General features: G+C 63.6%; 2 protein-coding genes across 6 annotated transcripts; one reads left to right on the plus strand and one right to left on the minus strand.

Moving 5' to 3' along the window:
• Window positions 1–47: 47 nt before the first annotated feature.
• PIEZO1 (piezo type mechanosensitive ion channel component 1 (Er blood group)) lies at window positions 48–24,136 on the plus strand. The gene is made up of 51 exons (XM_065661265.1): window positions 48–233; window positions 6,332–6,427; window positions 7,799–7,921; window positions 8,086–8,128; window positions 8,223–8,382; window positions 9,238–9,376; window positions 9,539–9,752; window positions 9,864–10,029; window positions 10,227–10,331; window positions 10,442–10,526; window positions 10,611–10,702; window positions 10,775–11,035; window positions 11,109–11,220; window positions 11,321–11,499; window positions 11,576–11,724; window positions 11,902–12,081; window positions 12,157–12,269; window positions 12,831–12,988; window positions 13,064–13,240; window positions 13,366–13,491; window positions 13,568–13,768; window positions 13,852–14,056; window positions 14,164–14,268; window positions 14,751–14,904; window positions 15,386–15,629; window positions 15,746–15,842; window positions 15,952–16,120; window positions 16,198–16,287; window positions 16,401–16,489; window positions 16,672–16,743; window positions 17,188–17,294; window positions 17,382–17,490; window positions 17,791–17,877; window positions 17,961–18,133; window positions 18,205–18,320; window positions 18,406–18,555; window positions 18,637–18,895; window positions 18,974–19,162; window positions 19,389–19,683; window positions 19,816–19,921; window positions 20,007–20,154; window positions 20,235–20,449; window positions 20,580–20,738; window positions 21,056–21,203; window positions 21,303–21,491; window positions 21,578–21,670; window positions 21,778–21,950; window positions 22,030–22,152; window positions 22,235–22,314; window positions 23,065–23,263; window positions 23,354–24,136. Exons 1-51 carry the CDS (start codon window positions 170–172, stop codon window positions 23,601–23,603), a joined length of 7,536 nt encoding a protein of 2,511 aa, XP_065517337.1. The 5' UTR covers window positions 48–169; the 3' UTR covers window positions 23,604–24,136.
• On the minus strand, window positions 24,018–27,875 carry CTU2 (cytosolic thiouridylase subunit 2). 5 transcript variants are annotated; one of them, XM_065661260.1, is made up of 16 exons: window positions 27,753–27,875; window positions 27,454–27,528; window positions 26,836–26,914; window positions 26,696–26,755; window positions 26,558–26,618; window positions 26,332–26,441; window positions 25,952–26,238; window positions 25,740–25,875; window positions 25,480–25,611; window positions 25,282–25,373; window positions 25,107–25,198; window positions 24,933–25,020; window positions 24,794–24,860; window positions 24,660–24,718; window positions 24,414–24,496; window positions 24,018–24,259 (listed from the first exon to the last, which is right to left on the minus strand). In XM_065661260.1, exons 1-16 carry the CDS (start codon window positions 27,830–27,832, stop codon window positions 24,033–24,035), a joined length of 1,728 nt encoding a protein of 575 aa, XP_065517332.1. In that variant the 5' UTR covers window positions 27,833–27,875; the 3' UTR covers window positions 24,018–24,032. The 5 variants fall into 5 exon arrangements, with proteins under 5 accessions (XP_065517332.1, XP_065517333.1, XP_065517334.1 ...); XM_065661264.1 differs by having other exon boundaries at window positions 24,183–24,259; window positions 24,414–24,480; XM_065661261.1 differs by lacking the exon at window positions 27,454–27,528.
• Between the last annotated feature and the right edge of the window lie 35 nt (window positions 27,876–27,910).

A 27,910-nucleotide genomic window follows, 5' to 3' on the forward strand; every position in this document is an offset into this window, starting at 1 on the left:
GGCGGGCGGCGCCGCTTATAAAGGCGGCGAGAGCGGGGCGGGGGAAAGCGCGTCCGTGCGCTGCGCTCCGGGACCGGCCTGCGGGGCTTTGCCCAGCCCCGGCGGGGCGGAACGGCTCGGCTCGGCTCGGCTCTGCGGGGCATGGCCCGGGCCGCCGCCGCCTGACGGGATGGAGCGGCGGGTGCTGTACGCGGGGCTGTACTGGCTGCTGCTGCCCCTCGCCCTGCTCGCCGGTGAGTGCCGGGGGGGGTGCTCCGGGCGCTGTGTCCCCGCTCAGGGCTCCCCACCCGGACAGGAGCCGCTGCCGGCCCCGGGGGAGGCGGGCGGGTCGGTGGAGGGACGGGTGGTTCCCCCCCCCCCCCCAAACTTCGAGCCCCACAGCGGACCCCCCCTTTGCGCGGCTCCCCCCCCCCCCCCCCCCCCCAGCCCCATGCGGGACCGAGCCCAGCGTGGGGCAGCGCCCGGGTGCGTGTGAGCGGACAGCGGGGCCGGAGCCGTCGCGGTTCCAACCCCGCTCGCTTCATTGCGTCTCGCAAGGTGGAAGGGGGGTGAGGAGGGTGCCGGGCACCCGGCTCCCTGCAGGGCTCGGAGCGGGGCGGGGTGTGGGGGGGGAGCCGGCAGCTATCGCGGCCGTGTGCCCGGTACCGTCGTGGTGCGGTGGAGCGGGGCACCAGGCCCCCACCTCGGCCGCTTCAGCCTCCCCTCCGCAGGGCTGTGGCTGCCGATCTGCTCCCAGCCCGCTTTAAGCAGCGGTGGGGTTTGAAGGCAGATGCGCCACCCACCGAGGCAACCGTCTGGCCACCGGCCTGGAAAATACCCGTGTCCTGGGACGCGCAGAGCGAGAATCGGCTCTTTGAGCCCCGGCTGCTCGGGGGACCCGGCTCGGGGACGCTCCGTTTACCTTCACTTAGACGTAAAGGAAAACCCTCCCCGTAACCAGCGCTGCTCAACGTGCGCCTTGTGCCCGGGTGCGCGCTGGCCGCTGCCGGCCTCACACACCCCGTGTTGGGGTGCCTGCAGCGTGGGGAAGAGGGGGAAGGACACCTGAGTGCTGTCACTCGGGCCGAGGGGACGTGCACCCGAGTGGAGCCACATCCAGACGGGCGTCCCGGTGGTACTGAGGGGAACGGGGCCGGTGTGCGCGGTGCCGGCCGTGCCGCCGGCCTCCCTGGCAGAGGAAGTCGGTGACTGTTGGAAAAGCTTCTCTGTTTGCTCTGGGCTGGCTGTAGGAGTGACTCAGTGCATGGCGCAGGATGCGAGGAGGTTAATTATAACCCTGCCCACGGGCGGACAGCGCGACCGGGCTGCCATGGGGAGGGGAAGGTGGCCGGGAACCGCTCGCACCAGGCCCCGGTGGGGCACGGGAGCTGCCGGCCGTGTCCCATGGGTGCACGGGGCGACACGTGGCCTCTGGGCGCGGTCTGGCGCATGGGGCCCTGGTGCCCCAATTCTGCTGATTTGGCCCCAAATTGCGCCAGGGTTGCTTGGCCCGCTCCGGCACGGGATGTCCTGGCAGGGACCTGCTGCGTCCCACGGCCGGAGGTGTCGGTGCGTTACCCATAGGTGGCTTGGTCAGACGTGGGTCTGGGGTCCCGCTTGTGCAGCTCCCCCCTGCTCCTGTCCAAAACAGCCTCGTGGGTGAGGAGTCAATGGGGGGGCTCGCCCTGCACACAGGGGAAACTGAGGCACGGGGGGGGGGGGGGGGGATGAGGCTCGTTCTGCTGCACCTGGGGGGAGGAAGAGCCCCGAGCACGACCCGCCTGCAGCCCTTCCTTCCGCAGCAATCAGGCTCTTCCCAAGCGTCCGGAGGATGTTTGCTGGCGGCGAGTGGAGGGGCAGGACTGGGGCTCACAGCATGGCTTGGGGTGGGACCATGGCATGGACCCCCGTGGTGCGGCTCACAGGCATGCCATGGGCTGCGTATCCCACCCAGCACAGGGACGCACGGCTCTATCCGTGCTGGAATGCATGGAGCAGGGTGGGCACAACCTGCTGTGCCTTCCCACCAGTGCACATCATGGGGTACCAGGGTATGGGGCACCAGGCAGCTCTGGAGCCCCAGGTTGGTGACATCCTGGTTGTAACCAGCACAATGCTTGCGCAGGAGCAATGGGTGATGGTGGCAGCCCCTTAATGCTGCGGTGCCCCCCAAATCTGGGGGCAGTTGGGGTGAGGTGAGGACATGGCCTCAGGATGTAGTAGGGTGCTGGTGGGGGGCCCTGTGTGGGTGCTGCTGGCCCTGGGTGCCGCAGGGTGCTGGTACCCAGGCAGTGCTGGCAGGAGTGTGGGCTGCAGCCGTCTGCCTCCTGCGGTCAGGTGCTTTTTATAAAGCGAAGGGAAATAAAATAGAGGAGGAAAAAAAAATATATAAAAAAAACCTATAAAAAAACAAATAGAAAGCAGCCACCGCTGTCTCCAAGAGCAATAACTGCTGTTTCCTCCCCAGGCGCACAGGGGGATGGGAGGCAAAGGGCCGGCTGCCTGCAGCCTGCATGGACGCTGCCCATCATCTTCCCCTCATGGTGCCCATCATCTCCCCAGGGTGCCCATCTCCCTGGCATCCAGCCTTTTCCAAAGCCCCCACATTGCCCTATTGAGGCAGTGATGCTGTGGGGGCTTCCTAGGGCTGCAGCAGGTCTCCACCGGGTGAGGGTGGGGAAGCGGATGTTTGGACATTGCTATATGGTGGGCATTGTCATGGCACTGGGCTGTGCATGGGAGATGTTATGGTGGATTTGGGAATGTCTCCATATGATGTGCAATGGGAACGTGGGTCTGGGTGTGCAAGAGGGGGATGTCAGTGGGCATCCCGCTGCTTAGCTCATGGCTCAGGGGCTCCTGAGGGCTGCTCCATCCCCTTGGCATAGGCTGTGCCACCCCACCGTGTGCCTGATGTAGGGGCTGCAGCCCTGGCTGCTATGGAAGGGGTGTCCCTGCATCCACTGTGTTGCTGGCCAGCCACTGGGGTTTCCCAGCCTGGCAGCCGTGGCACCACTGGCACCGGTCCCGCTGCCCTCCCGGGGCAGCTCCTGCGGCATTCCTTGGGGAGCAAGGCCTGGCGAAGGCGGGAGTGGGGTTGACTTTCCACAAAAACAGGATACGGCGGCTGGGCTGGTGGGGCTGATCCCTGATCCCGGAAACAGGAGCCGGGGACGGGGCTGGTTCTGCCCACCCGGGGGCTCGCTGCTGCTGGGATGGGAATGATGCTGCGGCCGGGGCTCATCAGCCTCTGGTGCAAGAGAGCAGGGTCCTGGGTGCAGAGTGACACCCTGGGGACCCTGTTTGGGTCCCCCCGGCCCCAGCTGAGGCCGGTGAGCAGGAGGCGGCTTGGCAGAGCTGCAGGGCTGCGGCCGCAGGTAACGGGCCTGTGTGAAAATAGCAGGGAATTAAGGAGCTCCTCTAATTAATCCTGAGCGGCTGCAGGTCCCCACAGAGCCAGCGGCTGCACTGATGCCAATCAGCGTGTGGGCACTGTGAGCGGTGCATGGCGGGGTGGATGCTGTTATGGGGCTGCCTCATTGCCGGTGGGGTCTGGGGATCCCCCTTTCTCCATGCAGCTGGATATGGCTCTCTCCCTGGGTTGGTGCCTGGGAGGGGGCTGCACCCAAAGCCCCCTTCAAACTCTTCCGCATCCCAACTACAATGGGATAAACCCCACTGCTGGCTCTCCCTGTCTGCCCTTAGCCTCGCTGCCAAGTCCCTGCCTTCCGCTGTAGTCCCCAGTGCCCCCCTTTCCCTTCCCACAGGCGATCCCAAGGGGAGATGAAAGGCCGGTGTGAAGGGAACCGGCACATCTCGCCCAGCGCTGTGATTTATCCTGCTCCCGGCACATTAACATCCTTCATGTTTCCAGTGCTGCTGCTGCTGCCAGCAGTGGTGCGATCGCTGCTGCTCCCAGGATCACAGGGATGGGGAATGGATGCATATCCAGGATAACCTTAGGGGGACGCTCAGTGGGGGCCGGATCCTGCCCCATGTATGCAGCCAAGACGAGACCATGGCGTGTGATGAGTGCTGCCTGCATGGGGATGGGGATAGTGGGTGCCACGGCATTGCAGCCTCCCTCCACCCTCCCGCCTGGTGGGGACCTGGGTGCGGGATGGAGGGCGGGTTTCGCCGTGGGGCTGCTCTCCCCACAAGCCAAACTGGTTTTTCTCCCCACGCCGGCACTTTCTCCGCTGTCAGCAGTGAAGGGAACTGGTTTCCTCTGCCTGTGCAGGACGGAGCACCCACACCCCGGTGCAGCCGGCCCTGCCAAGGTGTGGGTGCAAAGCTGGGCACCGTGGGTGCTCACAAAGGGGGCTGTGCCATGCTGGGGGTGCTGCTCACCATCAGCACATTTCTTTCCCACCTTTTAGATCCCATTACAAGCTGGTTGAAGCCAGTGAGCACTGACCACCCTGAGGAGCTTTGCCTCATGCTGGGGTGATGGGGGATCCGACAGCCACAGGGTCCCATGGGTGCTGGTTCAGCCACAGGGTGCTGTGGGGTGCTCTGCATTTGCAGGCAGCTGCTGCCAGCCCTTCCTAGTGCCAAGTGACCCAAGCCACTGCCACCACGATGCCTGCTCTGTCCCTAGTCCTGGGGTCTGTTGCCGGTGGCATAAAGTCACCCTGTCACGGCAGTGCGTGTACCCCACGGTGCCCAGCAATGCCTATGGGTCTCCCTGTGGTACCCATGATCCCATCTTCCCTGCAGCTCCCATGCAGACCCCAGCCCAGGCGCTGCCAGCAGGACACCAACACAATGGTGTCCCCCGCCCCGTGCCACCATCACCCCTAGGGCGGCCATGGCTGGGACAGGGCACAGCCTGACCCAAAAGGATGCTGCTTTGGACAGGGTTTGGTGTGGGCAGGGGTCGGTGCTGGCATGGAGGAGCCGGTGGCCGCGGTGGGGGTGTCTGGCTCCCCCCCCGTCAGCCGAAGCAGCGCTCGCCCCCGTGCCGGGAAGGCTCCTCTCGGCCGCGCTGGCGCTGGAAGGGGAATATTTGCTCCATGAGATCATGGTTTGCCGAAACGCGGCCAGCAGCGCACGGCAGCGTGCGGGGAGGCGGCGGGTGCCGCGGTCACTGCACAGCGGGGCCCGGTGCCCCCCTCTCCCTGCGCCCCTCACCCGTGCTCCGCTGGAGCCGGGACCGGCGCTATCCCCGACGGGCGCTGCGTGGGACGTGCCCCGGGCGTGTTCCTGGGTGCCTCCCGTCCCGTCACCCCACCGCCGGTCCCGGGGTGCTCCCGGGGGCTGAGCCGTGTCCCCGGCGGCCGCCCCATCCCTCGCCCCAGGATGTGCCGTCCCATTGAAACCTCGTAAACACAGGAAGGGCCGCGCCGGGCTGGCGGGGCCGAGCACGTCCCCTGGCTCCCGGCCTGGCTCCCCTTCACCCCGCCACCCCTTCAGCCCCATGGGCCCTCCTGGCCCTCACTGCCTCATCCCATTCCCAAGCGGGGTGCCGAGGGGAGCAAGTCCCTGCTACGGCCAAGCAGAGCTGGGGTCCGCAGCACCGGTTCCGTGTGGCTGTCCCATCTCCATGCTGCACCATGGGGATCCCACCTCCTATCCAGAGCGGGGCTTTGAGGTGGGGGGGACACGGGACAGGGGTGCCACATCCCTCCGGTCCGCATGGGAGGGGACGGAGGAATGCCCTGGGGCTGCCTGGAGCAGGGGCACAGTCACACAGTGAAACCACCCCATGCTGTGCACCCCGCAGTAACTCCCCTCCCACTGTGGCCAGGCACCGATCCGGTGCGTGCCTGGCAGCGGCCGTGCCCATCACCGCGGCCTCACGGCTGCCCCGCTGTGTCCGTGCCCATCCCCGGGGTCGTGCATGTGCCGGTGTCAGTCACCGCTTCGGGCTGTGCATGGAGCCGATGGGAACGCCGCATTCCCCGGCGGCAGCTGCCCCGGTCCCGTGTGTCCCCGCTCCCCCGACGGCTGCACGGAACGAGCCGTAATTTAGGGCTAAAACAAGCGAGGGGGAGGCGAGGAGCTGGGGACGCGCCCGGGGCAGCGCTGGGTGCGGGGCAGGGGCTGTGGAGGGGGTCCCTGCGGGCCTCCTGCACAAGCAGCGTGGAAAAGGAGCAGATTCCGCTCCTGGATCTCATCACCTCCCGTGTCTGAGACCTCTTGTGTCCCCCCATCCCGGTGTCACCCGTGTAAGCCGCCATGGCTCCTGCCCGTGTCCCTCTCCTCCCATGGACACCTCTGGGAGGGGGGGTTGAGACCACGTATGGGATTACACATAGCTCTGGGGTGCGTCTCACATCGGGGGTCCTGAACGGGAGGGGATGCAGCTCCCTGTGCCCGGCACTAACCCTGCCTGTACCTCTGCCCACAGCCTGCCTCTTCCGCTTCAATGTCCTCTCCCTGGTGTACCTGATCTTCCTGCTGCTCCTGCCCTGGTTTCCAGGGCCCAGCCAGCGCTCCACTGCAGGTAAGGGGCTCACCCTGGGGTGCAGGCAGGGCAGGGTGGGCAGCAGGCTGCTGCCAGCCTCCCTCCGCCGGGTACCTGCTGTCCTTCCCCTGCGGTTTCCCCCTGGTCAGGCAGTGTGGCTCCTCGCTCTGTTAATTATAGCCCAGCGTGGCTATTAATAGCCCTTTCACTCCAAAACGGTCAGTTTTGAGCCCCAGCCTTATTAACCAGAAACCTCAGGGCTGGGCTGTGCCCACCGGGTGGGCAGGGATGGACCAGGAGCAGCCCTTCCGTCCTGCTGGCCATGGGGGGCACACATGGGGGGCACAGGGGATGCAGCACCCACGGTGGGTGCATGGGCCTTGTGTCGCCGTGGTGGGCAGTGGGTGCCCGTAGCGGTGCTGGGCCAGGCTGAGCTGTGCTGTAACACAAGCTGTGCATAAAAGCTTTGCTCTCTGAATATTTCATGGGCTCGCACGGCTCCGGAGCTGAGTCTTGACACAGATTTACAGGAACAAACAAGCAGAGGGAAGGTTTCTGGCCCTGACCCCCCCTTCCCGGCCGGTGCGCAGCTGGGGTGGGCTCGCTGCCTGTCCCGAGGCAAGGAAAACGGGCGCTCGGCCCGGGAATCCCGGTGGGATGGGGGCACGGCTGCAGCTGGTGGAAGGTCTGACTGGGATCGTGGTGTGGGGGACCCCCTGGCGCCCACCCACAGGATGTTCCATGAGGGATGGGGATGGGAACTGCATCCCAACACTGGCCTCTGTGCAGTGGGGCCAGGGAAAGGCTTGGTCCAGCTGGGTCAGGGGATGCTGCAGGGGCGAGCAGAAGGAGTGTGGTCCCATTGCTTAAGCTTCCTGCATTGCCTGTGCCTCAGTTTCCCCATTAATGTAGTAGAAAGAGTGGTCTGTGGCTCTGCTGCTGCAGAGTGAGACATGCACATGGTGGGGCCCAGGACTTTGGAGAGGGGCTTTTCATCAGGGACTGTAGTGACAGTACAAGGGGTGATGGGTTCAAACTGAAACAGGGGAAGTTCAGGTTGGAGATAAGGAGGAAGCTGTTCCCTGTGAGGGTGCTGAGGTGCTGGCACAGGGTGCCCAGAGAAGCTGTGGCTGCCCCATCCCTGGCAGTGCTCAAGGCCAGGTTGGACACAGGGGCTTGGAGCAAGCTGCTCCAGTGGCAGGGGTTGGAGCTGGGTGGGCTTTAAGGTCCCTTCCAACACAAACCATTCTATGAGTGTATGATTCTATGACCACATTCCTGGGGCAGACCCCTGGCATCTCTGGGCACAGCTGCATTGCACCCTTCCCAGCTCTTCCCAAGGGTTCTGGGATGCTGGTGCTGCCTGGGGCCACCTCGGATGACGGGTGATGGGTTGCCCATGTCTCACAGGTCACACCAGCCGCCTCCTCAAAGCCCTCCTGGGGATCAGCATCTTCTTCCTCCTCGCACACCTCGTTTTCCAGATATGCCTGTACACACTGCCCCAAGTGGACAAGATGATGGGGCCTGGCTGTGAGTAGGGGGCACTGGGACAGGTTGTGCCACTGGGCACAGACCCCCCTCCTGGATGTTCCCTGTGGATGTGGGGCTGTCTCCCATGGGAAGCACATACTAGGGTGGTCTCACATCCTGCCCTTGGGGGTCTGCAGACTCAATCCCTTCCTGCTTCCCTGCAGGCAGCTCATGGGAGGTGTTTGCCCGGCACATCGGGGTCACCAGGTAAGGGTACCCTGGCGGTGTGGGGCTGGGGACTGGCAGTGGTGGTGGGGACACCCCTGAGCCCTCCCCTGACCCACTTCTCCCCCTGGCCCAGACTGGAGCTGAGCGACATCCCCAACTCGGTGCGTCTGGTGGCACCCGATGTCGGTGTCCTGCTGGTCTCGTCCCTCTGCCTCTGCCTGTGCCGTCGCCTGGTCCCCAAGGCTGCAAGCGTCCGCAGCCGGAGACCGGAGTCCCTGGAGTCCCATGAACGGGTGAGAGCCAAACCCATCAGCATCCTGCCGAGCCCGCACCAGGGACACCGTGGCTGGTCCCGTCCCCTCCCCAGGGACATCCCCGGTGGCTGGGAGCCTGGGTTGGGGCAGTTTTGGCAGCGGCACAGGGCTGGGACATCATCATGAGACATCATCGCAGCATCTCGTATGGGCCGGGGTGACTCAGCTGCGGAGGAGTGCCCGTGTTTGCTCCTGTGTTGCCGTAGGGATCGCAGCAAGCAGCCCAACCCCACAGCACCGGGCTGTGGGGGGAGCATCCCTGGGTCTGACTGGCACCACCGCTTGGGTTTGGTAACCCATGGGATTAGGAAGGGCAGTGGGACAGGCAGCTGGTGCTGGCACGCAGCTTGAGCTCACCAGCAGGGTGCATGGATGGGTGCTGTGCCGTGCCGGACCCTCCTGATAGTGCTCATGGCACTGGGGTCATCCAGACACACACAACCCCAAGCCGATGGCACCCCTGGCTCAGCAAACACCTTTTGGGGTGCTCCCCGCTGCCATGGTGTGTGCTTGCCTGCCCATCTCCAGCCATGGATGGGCTGTAACCGGAGCACCGGGCGATGCGGATGCCTTTGCCATGAGCACGGGGCCAGCCTGGAAAGGAGCTCAGTGCTGGGAACCTGGGTGCCGGTGCCAAGGAAAACAGCCGCCTTTCGGAGGCTTTTTGGAGCTTTCCAAGCAGCTAATGAGATAAACACAGCCAGGTGCCGGGCTGCGTGCCCACAGGGCGTCCAGCCATCCATCCCTGGAGTGGGGAAACTGAGGCACGGCCAGCAGCAGCATGGAGCCGGTGGGGTGCTTGTGGGGCTCACACCACTGTCTCCTTCCTGGCAGCAGGAAGAGGAGGATGTGGAGCAGCAGGACAGCACGGCCGACACGGACACGCCGCTGAGCACCAGGCTGCGGGTGACGGCTCACTGGCTGCTCTGGGAGGCTGGGAAGGCCTTGGCTATCACGCTGCTGGCCTTGGCTGGTGGGTATGGGATGGGGGGGCATGTGGAGAGCTGGGGGAGGCTCGGTGGACACACTGCCGGAGGTGATGCTCGGTGCAGGGTGGGATGCTTGGTCCAGGGGGATGCTTGGTCGAAGGGGATGCTCTGCTGCGTATTGACCGCCCATGGGTGCTGCTCCCCAGGGATCACGCTGCCCTCCGCCTCCTCCTGTGTCTACTACCTGCTGTTCGTGGGGATGTGCACGTGGTGGGCCTGCCACCTCCCCAGGAGCTGCCGGGCCTTCAACACCACCTGCATCATCGTCTGCATCTACACCGCCTGCCACCTCGTCTGCCTCTTCACCTACCAGGCACCCTTCTTCCAGGGGGTCTACCCGCCTCCCACCTTCTGGGCACGGTGAGTCCCCGAGGAGGGTGCTGTGCCGTGGGGCACGGTGCTGTGCCGGGACCCTGGCTCATGGTGGGGCTCATGGCTGGGAGGGTAACGCCACCCGCTCCATCCCCACAGGCTGTTTGGCTTCAAGGACATCGTCCTATACCTCAACTGCTCCAAGCCCAACGTCCTGGAGCTCAACACCAGCCACCCCTGGCCTGTCTACGCCAACCCTGGCATCCTGTTCCTGCTCTACTTCACCATGGCCACGCTGATGAAGCTGCGCCGGCTGGATGCTAGGGTGAGGGGCTGCAGGGCTGAGCTGGCCCCCGTGCCGGTGCCTGGTGCGCTCTGCAGTTCTGAGTGCTCCAGCCCTGGCACTGGGGTGCCCATTGGAGAGGATGTGGGGGGCCTGTAGCATTGGGAAGGGTCTCATCAAGGGGTTGGGTCCCTGGTGGCATCAGTGCTGTGCCCTGAGCCGGCTCCTGCCCCTCGCAGAGAACCGCGGCGCTGGCACAGCCGGCAGCGAGGTTCCTATCGAAGGAGCTGGTGGAGATGGAGAGCTGGCCCAAGGACACCGATGGCGTGGCTGAGGACACCAAGGTGGGTTTTGGGGCATTGTGCCCCACAAGTGATGCCCAAGCTGTGGTGGAATGGGAATTGGGGTGCTCTGGGGGTGCCAGGGTGGCTCTGAGCCCCCTCTGTCCCCCCAGCCCATGCTGTCCTCCAACACGGGTAAGCCAGGCAGCGGTGCTGAGAACTGCACTGTGCACATCATGGGCAACTCTCCGCAGCTGGGTAAGCCTGTCCCTGGTGCCTCCCCAAACCCATGCCCTGTCTGTGTGCTGGGGGTCAGCTCAATGTCCCCCTCCCCATGGCCAGGCAGGAAGCGTCCGGCGCAGTGGCTGCTCCTGCACACCCTGGGCCATGTCATCATGAAGCAGAGCTACGTCTGCGCCCTTATCGCCATGATGGTGAGTGGGGGGACACGGGGGGCACTCCCCGGCCTGATCCCATGCGAATGGCCGCATCCTGCCTGCCCGTAGGTGTGGAGCATCACCTACCATAGCTGGCTGACCTTCGTGCTGCTGCTCTGGTCCTGCCTCATCTGGACGGTGCGGAACCGGCGTCACTTTGCCATGCTCTGCTCGCCGTTCCTGCTGCTCTATGGCATCGCTCTCTGCACCCTGCAGTACATCTGGAGCGTGGAGCTGGCCTCTGAGCTGCCCACCCGTGTTGGCTTCATAAGCTTCGAGCAGCTGGGGCTGGTGCACACCAAATACCCCTGCTTGGATCTGGGGGCTAAGGTGAGTCTGGTGCTGTCCCCATCTCTGTCCCCACCAGCACGTTGCTGTCCCTGCTCACTGCCTGTCCCTGCAGCTCCTGCTCACCCTCACCTTCTGGCTGCTGCTGCGGCGGTCCGTTAAGGAGAAGCTGCTAACGAGGAGGTCCCCATCCACCCCGCTCATAGAGGTGACCGTCTCGGACATAGGTGAGGGGTCCCAGCATCACCCACCAGGGCTGAGCATCCCCTGGGTGCAGGCAGCACCCGGGGTGCCCCCCATGCCCTGCAGCCCCCTCCTGCCTCGCAGACAGCAGCCGTCAGGGGGACGTGCTGAAGGCGCTGGGGGGCCTGGTGAGGAATTTCTATGCCAAGTACTGGATCTGTGTGTGCGCCGGCATGTTCATCGTGGTGAGCTTCGCCGGGCGCCTCGTCGTCTACAAGATCGTCTACATGCTCCTCTTCCTCCTCTGCGTCACCCTCTTCCAGGTAAGGGGGTCAGGGACACATCCATGTCCTCATCCCCATCCCCAGTGTGGCCCTGCTGATGTCCCCGTCCCTGCAGGTGTATTACAGCCTGTGGCGCAAGGTGCTGAAGTGCTTCTGGTGGCTGGTGGTTGCGTACACCATGCTGGTGCTCATCGCCGTCTATACCTTCCAATTCGAGGACTTCCCCATGTACTGGAGGAACCTGACGGGTCTTACGGATGAGCAGTGAGTGTCCCGAGCCCACCGAGGGGTGCCTGCTGCTGCCAGCCCCGCAGTGGCCCCAGGGCATGGCCAAGGGATGTGTCGGGCATGGGGAATGGGGTTGAGCCCTTTATGGCAGCTCAGTGCCTGTGCAGGGTGGGATGGATGCAGCTCCACACTGACCCTTTCTTCCCTGCCCAGGCTGGGTGACCTGGGCCTGGAGCAGTTCAGCGTTTCGGAGCTCTTCTCCAGCACCCTCATCCCGGGTTTCTTCCTCCTGGCCTGCATCCTCCAGCTCCATTACTTCCACCGCCCCTTCATGCGCCTCACGGACCTGGAGCGCATCCCTGCTGCCAGTGCAGCATCCTACCGCATCCCCAGGTAGGGCCCCGCGCTGGGGTGACCCCCCTGCACCCCCGAGCCCCCCATCCCCGCTCTGAGCCCTCCTTCCTGCAGGCCCGAGGAGCTGCACGGGAGCCGGCTGCTGCGGGATGTGGTTGCTGCTGACAGTGCCAGGACCAGCGATGGTGACAGCACCGGGATGGGTGATACTGACACTGCATCGCAGGGTACCTACCAGGCAGGGATGGGGGAGAATGGGGTGGGATGGGTGTCTTCCAAGCCGGGAAGGGGCTGGAGGGAGATGTGGGAATGGATTGGAGCGTCTTTCAAGCCAGGAAGTCACTGGCAGGGTAGGGAGATGGATTTGGGGTATTCTCCTGTGAGGATCCAAGAATGGGTTTGGGTAACTTCCAAGCCAGGAACAGTCTGAGGTGTGTTCAGAGATGGTTTGGGGTGTCCTCCAGGTGTGGGAGGGTATGGGGATGGATTAGGGTGTGCTTCAAGTCAGGAATGGGCAGGGGGTTGCAGGGATAGATTGAGGCATCCTTCAAGCCAGGAAGGTGCAGGAATGGATTTGAGTGTCCTTCAAGTCCAGGAGAATATGAGGATGGATTTAGGGTGTCATCTGAGCCAGGAAGGAGCTGGGAGGGTAACGGAGATGGATTGGGGCGTCCTTCAGGTGTGAGACGTTGTGTGAATGGATTGGGGTGTTCTTCAAGTATGGGGAGGAGGCCAGGATGTGTTGGGGTGTCCTCTGAGCCCATCCATGACGGTCCGTGTCCCCACAGTGCCCTCCAAATGGGGGCTGGTGCTGGAGCGCCTGATCGTGCTGGGTTGGACCTTCTCGGACATGCTGACCCGCGGGCAGGTCTTTGTGGTGCGTCTGCTGGAGCTCCACATGGTCAAGCTGGTGGCTCTCTACGCCGTATGGGTGGCCCTGCAGGAGGTACCAGCCACGGGGCACTGGGCTTGGGGGAGCTCAGCCGGGCACCCCATGGTGCTAATGCATCCGCTGCGCCAGGTATCGCTGATGAACTTCTTGCTGGTGCTGCTGTGGGCCTTCGCCATGCCCTACTGCCGCTTCCGACACATGGCCTCCTGCCTCTCCACCGTCTGGACCTGCATCATCATCGTCTGCAAGATGCTCTACCAGCTCAAGATCGTTGACCCCAACGAGTACGCCAGCAACTGCACCCAGGTGCCCACTTGCACGGTTCTTGGGGTGCTTGTGGCAGCGGCGGGGTGGGGGGGTGTCCCTGGCTGGAGATGAGGTCTGGCAGCAGGGGTGAGGGTGCTGACACCCAGTGGTACCCCCGTTTGCAGCCCCTGTACAACAGCACCAACCTGACCCCGGAGGAGATGAGCAATTCCACGCTGTACTATGGCCCCCTGGACCCTGCCAACTGGTTTGGCATCCGCAAGGGTTCCCCCAGCCTGGGCTACATCCAGGTGAGCCCGGGGACACCCCGTCTGTGGGGATGCTCAGGGGCTCGCCGTGCTCCTGAGCATCCCCTTTCCTCACCAGAACCACCTCCTGGTGCTGGTGCTGCTGGTGTTGGAGGCCGTGGTGTACCGGCGCCAGGAGTACTACCGCAAGAAGCACCAGTTGGTGGCCCCTGTCACCGAGACCATCTTTGAGGACATCTCCCGTGAGCACCTCGACCAGGGCCTCATCAGCTGTGCCAAATACTTCCTCAACTACTTCTACTACAAGTTTGGCTTGGAGGTGAGGAGCAGGTCCTATGGGGGGGGGGTCCCCACCGTTTGCATCACCCCAGGGCTGAGCCCCTGCATCCTCCCCGCTCCCAGATCTGCTTCCTGATGACGGTGAATGTGATCGGGCAGCGGATGAACTTCATGGTGATCCTGCACGGCTGCTGGCTCGTCGTCATCCTGACACGGCGCCGGCGCGCGGCCATCGCCCGCCTCTGGCCCAAATACTGCCTCTTCCTCGTCATCTTCCTCATCACCCAGTACCTGCTGTGTGTGGGCATGCCGCCTGCCCTCTGCGTGGGTAAGGGGCTGGGGTGGGAGCATCCGGCCTCTGCATGGGGCAGGGAGGCAGAGGGCCCTGTGCGGTGCTGTGAGGGGCAGGCACTGAGCATGTCCGTCACCCCCCAGACTATCCATGGCGGTGGAGCCGGAATCTTCCCATAAACTCGGCGTTCATCAAGTGGCTCTACCTGCCCGACTTCTTCGTGGCCCCCACATCCACCCATCTCATCAGTGAGTATCCACCCCCAGCACACTCCTGCCTGTGGGGTCCCCTGTGCCCCTACTACATCCCTTCTCCATCCCTGGCACCCTCCTGCACATGGGGTGCCCTGTCCCCTACTCCATCCCTGCACCATCCTGCCCATGGGGTCCCTGTCCCCTACTCCATCCCTGCACCATCCTGCCCATGGGGTCCCTGTCCCCTACTCCATCCCTACTCCATCCCTGCACCATCCTGCCCATGGGGTCCCCTGTGCCCCTACTCCATCCCTGCACCATCCTGCCCATGGGGTGCCCTGTCCTCCTACTCCATCCCTGGCACCCTCCTGCACATGGGGTCCCCTGTGCCCCTACTCCATCCCTGCACCATCCTGCCCATGGGGTCCCTGTCCCCTACTCCATCCCTACTCCATCCCTGGCACCCTCCTGCACATGGGGTCCCTGTCCCCCTACTCCATCCCCAGCACCCCCTGCCCTAAGTCCTGTGCCCACAGATGACTTCATGCTGCTGATGTGCGTGGCGCAGCAGTGGCGGGTGTTCGAGGCCGAGCGCACAGAGGAGTGGCTGCAGGCGGCGGGTGAGAACACCGACCGGCTGGACCTGGAGCGGGACGCCCACAACCCCACACCCAACTTCATCCACTGCCGGTGGGTGCCCAGGGCACTGCGACCCGGCACTGGGGATGTGGGGAGGGGACTTGCCCATGGGATGGGACCCCTTGGGGTATGGACGTAACAGGACCCTCAGGCAGTCTCTAAGGGCTTGGGTCCCCTAGGATGGGACCCTTTTTGGCCGGAGAAGCTATCCTGATGATGCTAGGACAGGACCCCCCACAATGGCTGTGACAGGACCCTTGCCACTAGGGTGGTACCCCAAGGCTGGGACAGCAGCATCCGAAGGCTGTGTTGGAAGGAGATAACAGTGGTTCAGGGCACCCCTAGTGATGGTGCAGGAGCCCCATGGGCCATAGGTTTGGAAAAGGGACGTTGTCCCCGGGATAGGGCTGATGCAGGGACTGAGACTGTGCTGGTTTGACTGGTAGCACTTCACTGCACTCCAAACCCAAGTGGTGCTGAGCGTGGGTACTGCTGGGAACAGGGACCCTGCTCTGAGTGCCCCATCCCACAGGTCCTACCTGGACATGGCAAAGGTGGTGGTCTTCCGCTACCTCTTCTGGTTAGTCCTGGTGGTGGTCTTCATCACTGGGGCCACCCGCATCAGCATCTTCGGCCTCGGCTACCTGCTGGCCTGCTTCTACCTCCTCCTCTTCGGCACTGGCATGCAGCGCAAGCCAGCCCGGGCTCGCCTCGTGCTCTGGGACTGCCTCATCTTCTACAACATCACCGTCATCATCTCCAAGAACATGCTCTCGGTGAGGGCTGCTGGTCCCCGGCCATGCAATGGCCCCTGGGGCCACTTCCCTGAGGAGGGGATGGGTGGCAGGGCTGTCCCCTTGCCAACCTCACACTCTGCCTTCTCTCCCCACAGCTCCTCTCCTGCGTCTTCGTGCACCAGATGCAGGACAACTTCTGCTGGGCGATCCAGCTCTTCAGCCTGGTCTGCACTGTTAAGGGCTACTATGACCGTGAGTTGGTGGCCTGTGGGGGTCTGGGGGATGCCCTGCCTGCCCAGGTGGGCTTCTGGGGGTGCAAGTTTGAGCTGCTGCCTGACCTGCCTGCACCTCTGCCTGCCAGCCAACGAGATAGGCAAGGACCACGACTGCTCGCTGCCCGTGGAGGAGGCGGGCATCATGTGGGACAGCATCTGCTTCTTCTTCCTCCTGCTCCAGCGCCGCGTCTTCCTCAGCTACTACTTCCTGCACGTCATGCTGGACCTCCAGGCCTCTGCCCTGCAGGCTTCCAGGTGGGGCTGGGGTCCCGGTGGGGGTGCCAGGGGACGGGTGTCCCCCCCATCACCCTCAAACTGTGCCCATCTTGCAGGGGCATAGCGCTGTTCAAGGCCAGCACCCTGAAGAGCATGCAGTCCCACCGGCTAGCCGAGAAGAAGTCCCTGGCCCAGCTGAAGCGGCAGTGAGTGGGGTTTGGGGGGGTCCTGCAGCCACCTTGGGGTGAGGGTGAGGAGGATGGGGGTACCCCCGGGGTGGGTTTGGGGATGCGCGTTCCACAGCAGCCTGTGCTGGCAGGATGGAGCGGATCCGAGCCAAGCAGGAGAAGTACCACCAGGAGCGGGTGCCCCGCAACGTCACCGAGGGGCAGGATGAGGCCAGGCCAGGTAAGAGCTGGGGAGTCCTCCCAACCCCTCCATGGGCACGGCAGGGTGACCGCAACCCATCGCTGTGGGTCCATGGAGCCCCACGGGTCATTGCAGTGAACCCGCATCCCTGCTCTCCCCGGTACCCGGGTTGGGGGCACTGAGCACAGCCGTTTTCAGCCCCCCCATCTGCCCTCCCACAGCGCCCGGCAGCCCGGCAGAGCCTTCCCAGCAGAGGCGGCGGTGGTGGCGGCCATGGTTAGACCACACTGCAGGTACTGCCCCGGCACCGGGACATGGTGGGGCACAGGGTCCCTGCGCTGGGCACTGCTAACACCCGATGGTGCTTTCGGCACGGGGACAGCACACACATCCCCCGGGCCTGTGCTCGGCTGCAGGGCTCTGACCAGGACTGGTCTGGTTCCTAGCACTGACCGGTGTTGGAATGGGGGCAACAGGATGGGGTTGGGGTTATTGGCATCTCTGAACACTGGTGCTGGAGGGACCCTGCTTTGCAGATGGGGGGGTGAGTCGTTGGCTCTGGTGTCCCCAGTGGGGATCCCCAGGGGTGTCCTCAGTGCTGTGCCAGGCAGTGAACCTGGGGAGATGGCAGCAGAGCCATCATGTGTGGGGGCATCACCCGTGCTGTGCCACCACAGCACCAGCTGTACCCTGCCATGGCAGTGGCCGTGCTGTGACACCCGGTGCCGCCCTGGCAGTGCTGCATTCTGGGGAATACTTCCTCTTCGAGTCGGACAGCGAGGAGGAGGAGGAGGCAGCGGCGGTGCCGGAGGAGACGCGGCCAAGCAGGCACAGCGCCTTCGAGGTGAGCACGGCTGGTGGGATGGGGCCGGCCGTGCCTATGGGTGCTGGCTGTGCCCATGGGGTGCTGACAGCCCCTCTGCCCTGCCAGCTCGTGTACCAAGCCTGGGTGACCAACACCAGGACAGCGCTGCAGCAGCAGCAGGAACAGGAGCAGCAGCAGCAGCAGCCGGAGGCACCCAGTGCCAATGTGGCTGCAGGTGGGTCTGGCTCACCCCAAAATAGGGCTGGGGGGGGTGTCAGCTCTGCCCTGTGCTCGCTGTTTGCCCTGGCAGCTGTTGGCATCCCATAATGGGGCATTGGCTCAGTGAGGTTCCCTGGTGCGGACTCTCTGGTGGCTACCATGGGGCTGTGCAGCTCCCTTTCAGTGCCTGCAGTCGATGTTAAGTTGGATGGGGAGGATGGGGTGATGAGAAAGAGAACCCCAACAGGGGCTAGGACTCATGTCCATCCTCCACTGGGCTGATGCTACCCCTTTGGGGGGGGTCTGACCCTTACAGGGGACAGTGCAGAGAGAGAGGAGGAGTTGGGGGCACCCGAAGAGGCCGAAAGCCAGGAAGAAGAGGAGGAGGAGGAGGAAGGCACTGGTGAGTGTGCGGCCGTACCGCAGGACAGGGGGATGCTGGGGTGCTCTGAGGGGGTCTCTGAGCCTCTCTTCTCACCTTGTCAGGGCACAGCAACGTGGTGCAGCGGGTGCTGAACACGCTGCGGTTCCTGTGGCTGCTGTTCCGGGCCATGGTGGATGGGCTGACGCAGTGGCTGGATGCCTGCACCCGGGAGCACGCCAACATGTCCAGTGTCCTGCGCCTCGAGAGATACGTCCTCACGCGCCGCCTGGCCACGGTGAGCACGGGGACGGGAGGGATGTGGGGACAGGGGGTGGCAGCCCCACGGTGACACTGAGCCCACTGCAGGGAGAGCACATGCACCGCGGGGTCCTGGATGACCTGTACCTGCCGCCGCTGGAGGAGCCCCATGAGGAGCTGAGCCAGCGGTGGAGTATGGACTCCCAAAGCAACATCCCTTTCAGGCAGGTGCATGGATACCCCTTGGGGGTGATGCTGCAGTGGGGCTAGTGGGCAGGAGGCTCATTGCTGTCCCTGTGCTGTCCCCAGCAGGCACCAAGGAGCTGTTCACACCTCGGTGACCAGCCAGGAGGAGCAAGTGATAACCTTGGGGTCCCAGGAGAGCATGGATGGGTCTCGGGAGCTGCTGGCCCTGCCGCAGAACCGCAGCCGGACGGCCAGCGAGCTCCTCGGGAGCAGGTAAAGGGACATGGGGATGGTGGGATGGGGATGTGGGGGTCAGCAGGGCTGGCTCACCCCCCGACCCTGTGCACCCTGCAGGCAGCTGTACTTCACCGAGCTGGAGGAGTCAGAGCGGTTCTATGAGTCCCACAACCGGTTCCTGAAGCTGCTGCTGGCCGTGTACCGCTGTGTGGCCACGCACTCCGAGCTGCTCTGCTACTTCATCATCATCCTCAACAACATAGTGACCGCCTCCATCATCACCCTCTTCCTGCCCATCCTCGTCTTCCTCTGGGCCATGCTCTCCATCCCCCGGCCCACCAAGCGCTTCTGGATTACAGCCATCATCTTCACCGAGGTGGGCAGGAGGTGGCTGGCAAGGGGACGGTGCCACCCGGCTCCTGCCTGTCACCCACTGACCCCAGTGTCCCTGCAGGTGATGGTGGTGGTGAAATACCTCTTCCAGTTCGGGTTCTTCCCCTGGAACTGCTATGCCATTATGCTGCGCAATGAGGGCAAGCCCTTCTTCCCACCCCGCATCATGGGCTTGGAGAAATCCGACCGCTACATCAAATATGACCTCATGCAGCTCCTGGCGCTCTTCTTCCATCGCTCCCTGCTGCTGGTGAGCCCCAGGGCATGGCATCCCCTTGGGCATTGCTTGGGTGGGCATCCCCGGGAGCTGGAGGGGTGATGGGGACTCTCAAGAGCACCCAATGGATGCTTGGTGGCTCTACCTTGGTTTCCACCCGAGGTACCCATTGCTGGTTGGGACCCTGGGGTGCAATGGGAGCTGATGCTGTGAGATGGGGGGCATCAAGAACGCATCCCCCTGACCACATCCTCTGCAGTCCTATGGGCTGTGGGACCATGAGGAGCACCTCATCCCCAAGAAGAAGGCGGAGCGGGTGGAGGATGAGGGAGAGGAGGAGAAGAAGGAGGAAACGGAGTCCCCGCTGCTGGTGGTGAATGAGGAAGGGACGGAGGCGCCGGCAGAGCCAGGGGCACCAGGCACAGCCGCAGAGCCAGAGCTGGAGCCCGGGGGCGATGCTGTGGGGCAGGATGAGGAGGCCAAAGCTGCCCAGCTCCGCTTCAGGAGGAGGAGGTGGCAGCGGAAGAAGCAGCCAAAGGTGGCTCTAGAGGAAGGTGAGCACCAGGTCCCCTTTGCACCCTGGTGAGTGGCAAGGCTGGTGTTCCCCCGGGCAGAGGGTGCTGCTGCGGGGCAGGATGTGGCCCTGCAGGACCCTGGCTGTCACCCATGCTGTGCATCACTTGCAGAGGCTGGGAAGGAAGAAGCAGAAGAAGAGGAAGAGGTAAAACAGAGCCATGCGCAGAGGAAGCTGAAGACGTTCGGGCTTCGGGTCAAGCTCTTTTTCCTCACCATGTAAGTGCCCCGTAGTGCTGGATGGGGTGCAGGATGTGGGGTGCAGCCCCTGGTCACCCATCCCCTTTATCCCTTGTCCCTCCAGGGCACAGAACATGTACCAGCCGGTGCGCAGGTTCTTCTGGGACATCCTGCACACCGAGCACCGCGCGGCCACCGACGTCTACGCATTCATGTTCCTAGCTGACGTGGTTGACTTTATCATCATCATCTTTGGGTTCTGGGCCTTTGGGGTGAGCAGGGGGTACCTACAGGGCTGGCTCCCACTGCAGGGTCAGGCTGGGCCATATCCTGACCTCTCCTGCATCCCCAGAAACACTCGGCAGCCACCGACATCACCTCCTCACTGTCGGATAACCAAGTGCCGGAGGCGTTCCTGGTCATGCTGCTCATCCAGTTCACCACCATGGTCATTGACCGCGCTCTCTACCTCCGCAAGACCGTGCTGGGCAAGCTGATCTTCCAGGTCATCCTGGTCTTCAGCATCCACCTCTGGATGTTCTTCATCCTGCCGGCTGTCACGGAAAGGTACCAAGCATCCCCTGGGGATGCCAGGGCACGGCCTGGTCCTTGGGTGGCCCCTGGGGTGGCACCGTCGTGTCCCGAAGCCCAGCCTGGCTGTGGGGGTGGCCAGAGGGGTGACACCTCCCTCCCGCAGGTTGTTCAGCCTCAACACCGTGGCGCAGCTGTGGTACTTTGTGAAGTGCATCTACTTCTCGCTGTCAGCCTACCAGATCCGCTGCGGGTACCCGACGCGCATCCTGGGCAACTTCCTCACCAAGAAATACAACCACCTCAACCTCTTCCTCTTCCAGGGGTACGGCACGGGGCCACGTGGACCCCCAGGCACGCAGAGGGTGCTGCACCAGCCCCCTTTCCCTGTGTCATAGAATCATGGAATGGTTTGTGTTGGAAGGGACCTTAAAGCCCATCCAGCTCCAACCCCTGCCATGGGCAGGGACCCCTTCCACTGGAGCAGCTTGCTCCAAGCCCCTGTGTCCAACCTGGCCTTGAGCACTGCCAGGGATGGAGCCTTTACCACTCTTGGGCAAAGAGGATTCTAAGACTCTATGAATGTCCCTACCCAGGTTTCTATAGGATTACATAGGATTCTATGAGTGTGCTCCCCTGCAGGTTCCGCCTCGTGCCCTTCCTGGTGGAGCTGCGGGCTGTCATGGACTGGGTCTGGACAGACACCACACTGTCCCTCTCCAACTGGATGTGTGTGGAGGATATCTATGCCAACATCTTCATCATCAAGTGCAGCCGTGAGACAGAGAAGGTGCGTCCCCACCATGCTGGGAAGGGCCCCCCAGTAACCCCATGTTGCTTGGGGTCCCCTTGAGCCCGCCTGGCACTGTGTGCTGTCCTCCCCCTGCAGAAATACCCCCAGCCTAAGGGGCAGAAGAAGAAGAAGATCGTCAAGTACGGCATGGGGGGCCTCATCATCCTCTTCCTTGTGGCCATCATCTGGTTCCCCCTGCTCTTCATGTCGCTGATCCGCTCCGTGGTGGGCGTTGTGAACCACCCCATCGACGTCACCGTCACCCTCAAGCTGGGGGGGTACGAGGTGAGGATGCAGGGGGTGGGTGCTGTGGTACCCAGCCCAGATGCTGGAGGCCCCTGCCCAGCTGATGGCACCTTGTCCCCCTGCAGCCGCTGTTCACTATGAGCGCCCAGCAGCAATCCATCCAGCCCTTCACGCCACAGGACTATGAAGCCCTCACCCATAAGTTCGAGAGGCAGCCGGTAAATCCTTCCCCCCCGTGGCAGAATCCTGCCCCCCCCAGCCCCATCCTGCTGGGGTTGGGCTGTCCTTGGGTGGGTACTGAGCCACGTCGTCCCCCCCGTACCAGGTTGCCATGCAGTTCATCACGCTGTATGGCTACGAGGACATCGTGACAGCGCGCATCGAGGGCAGCTCAGGCTCGCTCTGGAGCATCAGCCCCCCAAGCCGGGAGCAGATGCGGAAGGAGCTGCAGAACGGCTCCTCCGACATCACCCTCCGCCTAACCTGGACCTTCCAGAGGTACTGCAGGGCACGGTGTGGGGCACACAGCGCTGCCTGCGCCCCATGGCACTTAACATTGAGCCTGTGCTGCCCGCAGGGACCTGGGCAAGGGGGGCACGGTGGAGCACACCTTCGACAAGCACAGCATCGACCTGCAGCCCGGGGCACCCCAGCGCGAGCAGCTCGCACAGCTGCTGCAGGGCACCCGCACTACCCCAGTGTGAGTATGCTGGGGGGTGAGGATGATGATGCCCCCATGTCACTGGGATGGTGCCCCCCTCACTCATCCCCCTCTCTTGCAGGGAAGTCCCCAGGCTCTTCCCCAGATACATCCGGGCACCCAATGGCCCTGAAGCCAACCCTGTGAAGCAGCTGCTGCCAGGTAGGTCCTGCTGTGGTGTGTTCTCCTCTGTAAGTACTCGGTACTGGGGGCACGCAGATGCAGGTTGGGTGGAGAAGCGATTCACAGCCTGAGGAGGACTTGGGAGAGTTGGTTGATGAGAAACTGAACATGAGCTGCTGCAGTGTGAGCTGAGCCCAGAACCCCCCCGTGTGCTGGGCTGTGAGCAGCAGGTCATGGAGGTGATCCTGCCCCTCTGCTCTGCTGAGACCCCATTTGCAGCACTGGGTGCAGTTCTGGTGGCCTCAACATAAAAAGGACATGGAGCTGTTTAAACAAATCCAGAGGAGGCCACGAGGACGATCAGGGGCTGGAGCACCCCCTGTGTGGAGCCAGGCTGAGAAAGTTGGGGCTGTTCAGCCTGGAGCAGAGAAGCTGCATGGAGACCTCAGAGCAGCTTCCAGTGTCTGAAGGGGGCTGCAAGGATGCTGGGGAGGGACTCTTCATCAGGGACTGCAGTGACAGGACATGGGTTCAAACTGAAACAGAAGTTCAGGCTGGATACAAGGCAGAAGGTCTTCCCTGTGAGGGTGCTGAGGCGCTGGCACAGGGTGCCCAGAGAAGCTGTGGCTGCCCCATCCCTGGCAGTGCTCAAGGCCAGGTTGGACACAGGGGCTTGGAGCAAGCTGCTCTAGTGGAAGAGGTCCCTGCCCGTGGCAGGGGTTGGAGCTGGATGGGCTTTGCGGTGCCTTCCAACCCAAACCATTCTATGACTCTGCATGCTCCCTTCAGACGGGGAGGACAGCTACCTGGACGTGGAGGTGCAGCTGAAACGGGAGCTTGCAGGCGCTGGCCAAGGGGGTAGCAGCTTCGTGGAGTGGTGGGTGGTGCGGCTGAAGGACGCCCCTGGCGGCACCAGCAACATCCTCCCCATGGTCATCTTCAACGACAAAGTCAGCCCCCCCAGCCTGGGCTTCTTGGCTGGTTACGGGTACGTGGATGGGGATGCACGGGGGGCAAGGTGCAGCTGCACCCAAGGGCAGGGGGGTTTACAGGATGCGTGCGTCCCTGTATGTTGCAGGATCATGGGGCTGTACGTCTCCATCGTGCTAGTGATCGGGAAGTTCGTGCGGGGTTTCTTCAGCGAGATCTCGCACTCCATCATGTTTGAGGAGCTGCCCTGCGTGGACCGCATCCTGAAGCTGTGCCAGGACATCTTCCTGGTGCGGGAGACGGGCGAGCTGGAGCTGGAGGAGGAGCTCTATGCCAAGCTCATCTTCCTCTACCGCTCTCCCGAGACCATGATCAAGTGGACACGGGAGAAGGAGTAAAGGGGAAGGGGCTCCAGTCCTGCACCCCTTTCCCTTCCTGAGGACATCACCACCAATGCCTTAACCAGCCCCACACGCTGGGGCTGTATCCTGCCAGGGCACACAGTGGGACGTGGGGCTTTCGGTGCTCGCTTTTAGGGGGGATGTTTTTCTTATGTTGCTTTGAAGCACCGTCTGACCTGCGGAAACCCACTCTGTGCCTTCCCAGGGAGGGGGACAGGAGCCGGACCCCCCCACCCCATGGGTACCCCTGGCTGCAGGGCAGGGGGGAGGCAGGAGCCAACCTGTGCCTCCCCCCTGCTCTCCCCAACCCCGTCCAGAACCAGGTTAAACTCAAAAGCAATAGCCCCCCAGCCCCAGGATGGGGGGCCCTCGGTTGTGGCTCTCCCCTAGCTAGGAGGGGGGGGGGCTGGCAGCCCCAGCTGGACTCTATAGACACTTACCGTGATGTTGGTTTTGTTGGTTTATTTTTTGTATTATTAATTCAAATGGTTTATTTATACAAATATCTAATAAAACAAAGCTGAGGCCTACCAGAGTGATGCTCAGCTGGGGTGGGGGTGGGGGTCCAGGGTGGGACCAGGGACCCATTGCTCTGGGGGTTCCAGCACCCTTGCCTACCCCAAATGGGGCTGGGGGCTCTCCCTGCCCCTCAGCTGTAACCAAAATGAGGTATAAAAGCAACTACTTGGGTGCCAGCAGTGCCCAGGGGCTCCCCACCATCCTACAGGGCGCCCATGGGGGGCTGACACCCTGCCCCACTGGTGCCCCAGTGGGATGGGGGTTCTGTGTCCCCCACTGTTCCCAGACCTTTCAGCTCTTGCCAAGCTCCTTGTCCTCCGGTGGAACCTCCTGATTCTGCTGCTGCATCTCTGCACTGCAGGGGATAGACACTGGATGGGTGGGTGGGTGGATGGATGGATGGATGTGGGATGGATGGGTGGATAGGTGAATAGTGGATGGATAGTGGGTGGATGGATGGGTGGATGGACGAACAGATGTGGCATCAGGAGGGTACTGAGATAGCAGGGAAGGGATCCCCCACATCCCCCTTACCTGTGGATCCTGCGCTGGGCCTCAGCACGCACATAGGGTGGCAGCGTGGTGACAGGACCCTGGAAGAGAAGAGCTGTGGGTATGGGGACCCCTGTTCCTAAGGAAAACACCCCATTGTACACCAAACGCCTTACCAGCTCCTTGAAGGTGAGTCGGCAGCCGTAGCACAGCAGCGGGATGTAGGCAGATTTGCGCTCAGCCCTGCGGGGACAGGGACCCTCAGCGGTGGCCCGGGTGCCCACACAGCATCCCCCCCCTTGCCCACATGCTCACCCTGCTGCCGGGGGGTCGTGGCAGCACCCATTCTTCTCCAGCTCCGCGTCATCTATGATCAGCGTGGGCTCCAGGGCCAGCTCCTCCTCTGCAAGAGCCAGAGGGCAGGAGTGTGATCTGGGGATGCTCCGTGCCCCCAACCTCCTGATCCCCCCCACTGCCCTCCCCATTCACCCCCATCGAGGTCCAGGGCACACAGGCAGAGCAGGCAGCGCTCGGACTCGCAGCTCGGCTTGGTTCGATCTGCGCTCAGCTTCTCACCCGTCCTGCAGACAACACAGAGGGGTGAGGGGTGCACCCCACTGACCCCACACCACCCCATGGTGCCCCCACAGAGGGGATGCTCTACCGGTAGACGGTGCTGATGGTGGAGGGGAAATCCTCCTGCAGCTCCATGAGGAAGTTCTCTACCACATGGCGGATGCTGGGCTTATCCCGGCGCTGCGAGGGCAAACAGAGAGGGCAGGGATGGGAGAGGGGGTCCCAACCTCACCACGGGGACGGGGAGCTTGGGATCCATCCCATGCGGCCCAAGGGACACCCCTACCTTGGTGGGGAGTGGCGGTGCAATGACGGTGGGGACATTGAAGAAATGGTTGTAGAAGGCAATCTCCTTGGCCATGTACTCCCGCAAGGGACGCACCACCATCACATCACCGTGGCGGTTGTCCTTGAAGCCCTGTGGGTGCGTGGCTTCATGGGGGACCATGCCAGCACCAAGCCACAGAACCCGGGTCCATGGCATCATCACTCTGGGTGGGAATGGACATCCCCAGCTAGAGGACACGGTACCAGCGGGCTGCTCACCGTGTCGACGGCAAGGAAAGCACCACGACCCAGTGCCAGGTTGGTGAGGAGCTTGACGGCCACACGGGTACAGGTCTCACCAGTCATCACCTTGGTGTAGCCCTTGGTCCGGGCTGTCTGCAGGATGAGGTGGATCCTGGGGACAACGCAACACCAGCTCAGAGCCACCGCACTGTGCCCGGTGCTGGGGCCGGGCAGGATAAGTCACTCACCGCAGCATCTGCAGCAGCTCCTCTTTTGCTGTCAGTGTCTGCACAGCCTCAAAGAGCTTCAGCAGCTCCTGGGTGAGGGCAGCAGGAGGCAGGCGGGGGGCAGCCGGGGGACCCTCTGGTGACTCCCCACTGACAGGGCCAGGCAGCGAGGTGCCACTGTCCTTGTCCCCGTTCCCCTTCTGCCGCTCTTGCTGGATGAAGCCCTCCACAGCCTCCTTATAGGACACACCAGGCTCACTGGGTGTCACCGGCCCCGGTTGCAGGATGGATGCGGGCAGCTCCAGTGCCTATGGGGCAGAGATGGACACTGGGAGGGTGGTATGGGGATAGCCAAGCATACCCCTTTACTCCAGCGTGTGTGTCCCTCACCACCCGTGTACCTGCTCCAAGTGCACTAGGTAGTAGGGGAAGCCGGTTGCCTGCAGCAGGGTCTCCATGCAGGCCAGGCTCTGCTCTCGCTGTGCCAGGCTCTGCCCGCGCACCGCTCCCTCTGCAAGGCAAGTGGGCAGCACCAGTGAGGAGAAGAGGGAGCACCCATCCCATCCCTGGGGGGCCACAGCCCCCAGCACTGGGGGACCCTGTACGGGGAGCAGGGCTAACCCCTACCATCAACGTAGATGACACTGGGGATGAAGCGGAGCTTCTTGGCTGTCTCCCGGCTGAGCCCCTGGCAGAGGCACAGGGTAAGGTGGGTGTTTGAGTCGTGCCCCCCTCCCCAGACCCTCTCATCTCCCCCATTCTCACCTCCTGGACCTGCCGGAGCATCGCACTGGAGGCTGGGCCCCCTGACACCGCCAGCAGCACCTATGGGGACATGAGGGACGGTCACCGGTGCTGCTGCCACCACTCAGGTCAGCCCCACACGTGTGCACCCCCATCGGTACCTTCTCTCCTGGGAAGATGATGCGGCTCTTGCCCAGCATCGCGCGGAACTTGTGCACGAAGTACTCGCGGAAGCAGTCGCTGCAGGGACGCAGCCCTAAGCCATGGTGTGCTCCACAGCCCACAGGTCCCCGTGTCCCTGAGCCCCAAAGCCCCTGAGGCTCCTGTCTCCACGCCTTGATATCCCACAGACCCAATGTTCCCAAGCCCAGTCATGGATATCCCAAAAACTTAACATCCCCAAGCCCCAAATCCCAGAGACCCAAAGTCCCCAACCATTAATACCCTCAAGATGCAATGTCCCCAGGCCGCAATACCCCAGACACCAAATGTCCCCAAGCCCTAACATCCCCAAGCCTCGACGTCCCAAAGACCTGAGGTCCCCAGCTTTAAACGTCCCAGGGCCCCAACGTCCCCAACCCGTAACACCCCAGGGACCCACTGTCCCCAAGCTCCAACACATCCAACCCTCGAAGCCCCAAAGAACCGACGTCCCCAACCCGTAACGCCCCAGAGACCCAGTCTCCCCAGCCACTAACGCCTCACAGACCCCCTGTCCCAAGCCCCGCTGCGCCCAGCCCCGCCTCCCCGCACACGGCAGCCGCCGCCCGGTCCCTCACCGGCAGAAGGGGTCCCCGACGCGGATGATGAGGGCGGCGGAGCCCTCCCGGCACTTCATGCAGGTCCGGGGGGGGCTGCGGGGACACGGCCGGTAACGACCGCACCGGGGACACCGCACCCGGGGGACGGGGGGCGGCGAGCCCGGTACCGGGGGTACCGGGGACCTTACCAAGGGGGGGTAGGGAGGGGGTTACCGAGGTGGGCACCAGGACGCAGCCCGGGGGGGGGGGGCACTGTGGGGGCGGGGGATACCGAAGGGGTACCGGGGACAGCACCGGGCCGCGGATCGCGCTCCCACCTCTGCGCCGCGCCCCGGCGGCGCCGCGCCGGCCCCATGTCCGCTCCGCAGCCGCCGCCGTCCCCCGCCGCCTCGCACATGGTCCCGTCCGGCCTCGTCCCGGCCCTCCCGACCCCGGCCCGGCCCGGCGCAGGGCGATGACGCAGCAGCGCGCCGCA

This window comes from Lathamus discolor, chromosome Z, assembly GCF_037157495.1.
Source record: "Lathamus discolor isolate bLatDis1 chromosome Z, bLatDis1.hap1, whole genome shotgun sequence".
NCBI lineage: Eukaryota > Metazoa > Chordata > Aves > Psittaciformes > Psittacidae > Lathamus > Lathamus discolor.

Bases quoted from the DNA above. Each gene is read 5' to 3' on its own strand.
- CTU2 (XM_065661260.1), bottom strand. From the start codon at position 27,832: ATGTGCGAGGCGGCGGGGGACGGCGGCGGCTGCGGAGCGGACATGGGG. The intron at 26,239-26,331 runs GTACACGGGTGG...TCTGCCCCATAG, and splicing joins ACCTAGTGCACTTGGAGCAG to GCACTGGAGCTGCCCGCATC. The intron at 24,861-24,932 runs GTGAGCATGTGG...CTGTCCCCGCAG, and splicing joins CACGACCCCCCGGCAGCAGG to GGCTGAGCGCAAATCTGCCT.
- PIEZO1 (XM_065661265.1), top strand. From the start codon at position 170: ATGGAGCGGCGGGTGCTGTACGCGGGGCTGTACTGGCTGCTGCTGCCC. The intron at 234-6,331 runs GTGAGTGCCGGG...CTCTGCCCACAG, and splicing joins GCCCCTCGCCCTGCTCGCCG to CCTGCCTCTTCCGCTTCAAT. The intron at 6,428-7,798 runs GTAAGGGGCTCA...CATGTCTCACAG, and splicing joins CAGCCAGCGCTCCACTGCAG to GTCACACCAGCCGCCTCCTC.